This window comes from Piliocolobus tephrosceles, unplaced genomic scaffold, assembly GCF_002776525.5.
Source record: "Piliocolobus tephrosceles isolate RC106 unplaced genomic scaffold, ASM277652v3 unscaffolded_19638, whole genome shotgun sequence".
NCBI lineage: Eukaryota > Metazoa > Chordata > Mammalia > Primates > Cercopithecidae > Piliocolobus > Piliocolobus tephrosceles.
In genome coordinates, this window is record NW_022301685.1 from 1 (window position 1) to 5,158 (window position 5,158).

General features: G+C 58.5%; 1 protein-coding gene across 1 annotated transcript; it reads right to left on the reverse strand.

Moving 5' to 3' along the window:
• Positions 1 to 2,381: 2,381 nt before the first annotated feature.
• On the reverse strand, positions 2,382 to 4,953 carry LOC111534367 (low-density lipoprotein receptor-related protein 5-like). Its single transcript, XM_023200989.1, has 3 exons — positions 4,889 to 4,953; positions 3,302 to 3,492; positions 2,382 to 2,620 (listed from the first exon to the last, which is right to left on the reverse strand). The coding sequence occupies exons 1-3, from the start codon at positions 4,951 to 4,953 to the stop codon at positions 2,382 to 2,384; spliced, it is 495 nt and encodes a 164-aa protein (XP_023056757.1).
• Between the last annotated feature and the right edge of the window lie 205 nt (positions 4,954 to 5,158).

Sequence of the window (5,158 nt, forward strand, 5' to 3'; positions counted from 1 at the left end):
AAAAAAAAAAAAAAAAAAAAAAAAAGAGGCAACACAGACATGAAGAAGAGGTAAAGACGCAGACTACAAAGGAGATGGACACACGAAGATGGGCAGAGGCTGAGGCGGTGCATCCACAAGCATGGAGCACCTGCACCCAGAGCACCGGAACGGCCAACAAACAGATCCTCCCTGGAGCCTGCAGAGGAAGCACAGCCCTCCCAACAGCCCGGTTGTGGGCTTCTGGCCTCCAGCACATCGGGGGAATCCATTTCTGTTGCTTTAAGCCATCCAGTTTGTGGTCATTTGTTACAGCAGCCGTGGGACACTAATACCCATGGGAATTAAAATAGCGAATGGTGCCAGGCACGGTGGCTCACGTCTATAATCCCAGCACTTTGGGAGGCCGAGGCGGGTGGATCACCTGAGGCTAGGAGTTCAAGATCAGCTTGGGCAACATGGTGAAAACCCGTCTCTACTAAAAATACAAAAAATTAGCCTGGTGTGGTGGTGGGCGCCTATAATCCCAGTTACTTGGAAGGCTGAGATAGGAGAATCGCTTGAACCTGGGAGGCAGAGGTTGCAGTGAGCTGAGATCGCGCCACTGCACTCCAGCCTGGGCGACAAAAGCGAAACTCTATCTCAAAAAGTAAATAAATAAAATAAAATAGCAAATGGACCAAGTCCCTGGGAACTCGCGTTATTCTATCCAGTTAACCAAATGTGTCCAACATCCCAACAATGGGAAGAAGAGGAGGCAGCCTGGAGGGAGAGCTGGCCACTCCCAGGTGGAAGAAATGACAGAAGACACACTGCTCCCTGCCCCACCCAGAAACACTTCACAGTGTCCCTCCTCAGTCTCAAGGATTAGGTGCTTGGTTTTTTAGAGATAGGGTCCCTTTGTCACCCCCCCCCCCGGCCCTTTTTTTTTTTTTTTTCCGAGACAGAGTCTCACTTTGTTGCCCAGGCTGGAGTGCAATGGCGCAATCTCAGCTCACTGCAACTTCCACCTTCCAGGTTCAAGTAATTCTCTCACCTCAGCCTCCCCAGTAGCTGGGAATACAGGCATCTGCCACCGTACCCAGCTAATTTTTGTACTTTTAGTAGAGACGGGATTTCACTATGTTGGCCAGGCTGGTCTCGAACTCCCAACCTCAAGTGATCAGCCCGCCTTGGTCTCCCAAAGTGCTGGGATTATAGGCGTGAGCCACTGAGCCCGGCCTGGGGGAGGCATTTTTTGTAGGGATGGGTTCTCACCATGTTGCCCAGGCTGGTCTCAAGTAATTCTCAGATGGTTACCATGCAGGGGAGGAAGGACTGTGGTCACAGCTCTGCAGGCCCCTCCCCCAAGCCCTGGGGCACAGCAAGGCAGTGGCAGGCAGAATCCTAAATGCCCCCTCATTTCCTACCCCAGTCCCAGCACAGCGTCATGACCTTATGTGGCAGAAGGGATTCTGTGGATGTGATTAAGGTTATTAATCAGCTGACTTGGAGTCTATCAAAGGGGAGGCTAATCTAATCCACAGGTGGCTGAACCGAATCATAGCAGCCTCCCCAGCTGGTGGGAGAGGAGCAAGTTGAGAGACTCAAGGTGCAGGAGGGACTGACGCAGGGAGCCCCCACTGCTGAGGCAAAGAGGCCACGGGGCGAGGACCTGGGGTGGTCTCTAGGAGCTGAGAGTGGTCCCCGACCAACAACTGGAAAGAAAACAGAACCTCAGTCCCACAACTGCCACCTGCTGAGTGAGCGCAGAAGCCTATTTCTCCACCGAGCCTCCGCTGAGGGCCCAGCGTTGCTGACACGTTGATTCCGGCCCTGTGAGACCCTGAGCAGAGAACCCAGGTGAGTCGCGCCGTGCCTAGACTTCTGCTTTACAGAACCGAGACAATCCGTGGGTGTTGTCAGGCCAGTGGCTCACACCTATAATCCTAGCACTTCGGGAGGCCACAGCAGGCAGACTGCTTGAGCCCAGGAGCTGCAGACCAGCCTGGGCAACATGAGGAAACCCCGTCTCTACAAAAAACATTAGCCAGGTGTGGTGGTGCGCACCTGTAGTCCCAGCTACCTGGGAGGCTGAGGCAGGAGGTTCGCTTAATTAAGCCCAGAGGTCGAGGCTGCAGTGAGCTGTGTTTACGCCATGGCACTCCAGCCTGGGCAACAGAGCGAGATCCTGACTCAAAAAAAGAAAAGTTGGTATTGTCTTAAAATGCTGTTTGTGGTGATTTGTTCTGCAGTCAGAGAAAACAACCTCAGAGGCCTCAGAACATGTGGACGTCTCACTGAACCCCAGCGGGAAACGATTGGCATCTGGCAGAGCCCACCGCCCGGCTGAGGCCACGCGGGCTCCTGCACTGGCCTCTGGCCTCCTCTAGGGGTCTGGGTTAGAGGCCGCCCTGCCCACCCTATCCCCCCGCCGCCAGTCCCCACGTACAGAACTCCTCCAGGCTGACTTCCTCCACCGCGTGGATGCCAGTGAGGTGGGCGACGCGGCCCTGGACGCGAGTCCGCTTGTCCCCGGTGGTCTTCTCCACACGCTCGATCATCTGCTGCTGGCGGTCGATCCAGTAGAGGTGCTTGCCAAGGACGGTCAGGCCCAGAGGCTGCACGATGTTGGCGTCCTCCAGGGTCAGGCGGTTGGCCCCTGCAAGCAGCACAAGGCCCCCCTGAGCGGTGCTGACCTCCAGGGCTCGCCCCACACTCAGCTTGGGAGGACAGAGGTTGACAGGGCTGCCAGGGAGCCGGGGGGATTTCGTGCTCTGGACACGGATGGGAGCTGCAGCAGAGTCCCTGGAAGCAGCCAACCCGAGCCAAGCCCTCGGAAAGCCCTGCTCCCCCCTGGGCTGGGTTCGGGAGGAAGGGCATCAGTTCCAGCGGCGGGCCTCCGTCACTGGCCCCTGCAAGCACGGCCCCTCCCCTCCCCCACCCACCCCATCGTAAGAGGAAAGCCATGGGGACCTGTGCCCCTCTCTAAGCTCCAACTCTCATTTCTCTCCAGTCCTCACGGCCTAACACAGCCCAGAGCAGAGCAGCTGCTTGTGCAGGTGCCAGGGGCAGAGGCTAGGCTGGAGTCCTGCTTCATCCCCGGCTGTGGGGCCCCAAGCAGCTCGCTCACCCTCTCTGAGCCTCATCTTCTGCCTCTGTCCAGTGGGGCTCACTCGGAACCCCAGCCTGGAGTTGTCAGCGTGAGGACTAAACATGCTACATGCAAAGTCCCCGGTGCGGTGCTGGGCTCACGGCAGGTCCCAGACAATCTGGCAGCTGCTGCCATTACTGACAAGGAAGGCAGGGTGTCTGCAGGCGGGGCAGGCCCCGGGGCGCGTACCTGACAGGTCACAGCTCTCAATGCGCTTCAGGTCCGCGTCCACCCAGAACAGCTTGCCCAGTGTGTTGTCCACCACCAGGGCCACGGGGCGGATGAGGCCGGTGGTGAAGAGGACCTCGCGCTCAGTGCCGTCCAGGGCCGCACGTTCGATCTTGGCTGCCCGGTCCTGCATGTTGGTGAAGTACAGGTACCTGCGGGAGGGTGGCAGGTGAAGGACGGGTGCGGGGACGGCGTCTCCTCGGCCAGCGCGGAGCTCAGGGCACCCAGCCGGGCTGTGGAAAGACCCTGCCTCTCAGGGCTGCCCGAGGCTGACAGGTCACATTCTGTGCTGGATGAACAGTGCTCCCCAAATCCACGTCCACCTCAGAACCTCGGAACGTGAGCTTATTTGGAAACAGCGTCTTCACAAATGTCACCAAGGATCAAGATACGACCACCATGGGTGAAGGTGGGCCCTAAAGCCAACTGAAGTGTCCTTAAGTGACACAGAAGAGGGCATGCAATGTGCCGTCAGAGAGACTGGAGTGACATGACCACAAGTCAAGGGATGCCTGGAGCCACTAGAAACCCAAAGGTTCCCTCAGAGCCTTCAGAGGGCGCAGGGCCCTGCCACACCCTGATCTCGGGCTTCTGGCCTCAGGAACTGTGACAGAACAAGCATCCACTACTCTCAGCCACTTAGCTTCTGGTAATTTCTGACAGCAGCCATGGGAGACAGATGCAGGCTCCCACAGCTGCTAAGGACCCCGGAGCCCTGGCCGTTGGGAGACCAGCTCAGCTGGCTCCTGCACAGCCACATAACAGACCCGGGGCTCCCGCCCACTGACCCCACCGTGTGCTGCAGAGGCTGCACCACTGTGGCCGCCACTCCTACCAATGAGGAAACTGAGTCTCCAAGAGGTTATGCCACTCGCCTGAGGTCACGTGGGCAGTGAGTGGCAGAGTCAGGGCTCAAACGTTGGGCTCCTGGCCCAGGACCTGTGCTGGCTGTAGCTGCCGTCTTCATGCCAGCCCCCCAGCTATCAGAGGAAGGCCATCGCGCTCCTGTCCGCAAACATTGCCATGCTCAGTTTGGAGCCTAAGTTTCATGTCACGTGGGTTTCGGTCTCCCTCCTTCCCTGGCTATTCCCTCTGGAGACCTTCAGGTCCTGGGTGCCTTCCCACCAACCAGAAGCTCTGACGACCACCAGGTGGGAGCATCGGGGGCCTCCGGGAGGAAGAAGCCCAGGAGCTCCCTGCGGTGGAACAGGAGCGAGTCAACGGGCAGCCCCCATGCCGTGGAAGGGATTTCTGCACAGGGTTCAAGTTTCACAGGGATGGTGCAAAACCTGTCGACTGCAACTCCCGTTGGCCAGCGCTGCCCTGTGACCTCTCAGCAGAGCTACCCCGTCCCTTCCAGCCCTCAGGGCCTTCTGCTTCCCTGGAGCGCCCGTGAAAGAGTCTGTGTTTGCTTTTGGGATCTTGGAAAGCCACCCATGCGATGACCGGGGTGGAAAATCACCCCAGCCTGTGAGAGGCTGGCATTCGGCGGAAGACACGGCGGGCACGCCTGGGGGCAGCACCCCCACCCACCCGTTGGCCTCCTACCCTCGCTCCGCATTGACGACGATGGCCCTGGGCTTGTCGCGGTCCCCACGCAGCACCACCCCCATGGCTTCCCCGCTCAGCCTGTGGACGTTGATGGTATTGGTGGCCTCGCACGTCCAGAACACTGTCCGGCTGTAGATGTCGATGCTGAGGTCGTGGGGCTGCCTGTCTGGGTTTTGGCCTTGGCTCAGAGAGGTCAAAACAAAGGGCTGTAAGACAAAGAAACCAAGACTCCTGAGCACTGGCAGAGACCCCCGGGCACTGGCGGAG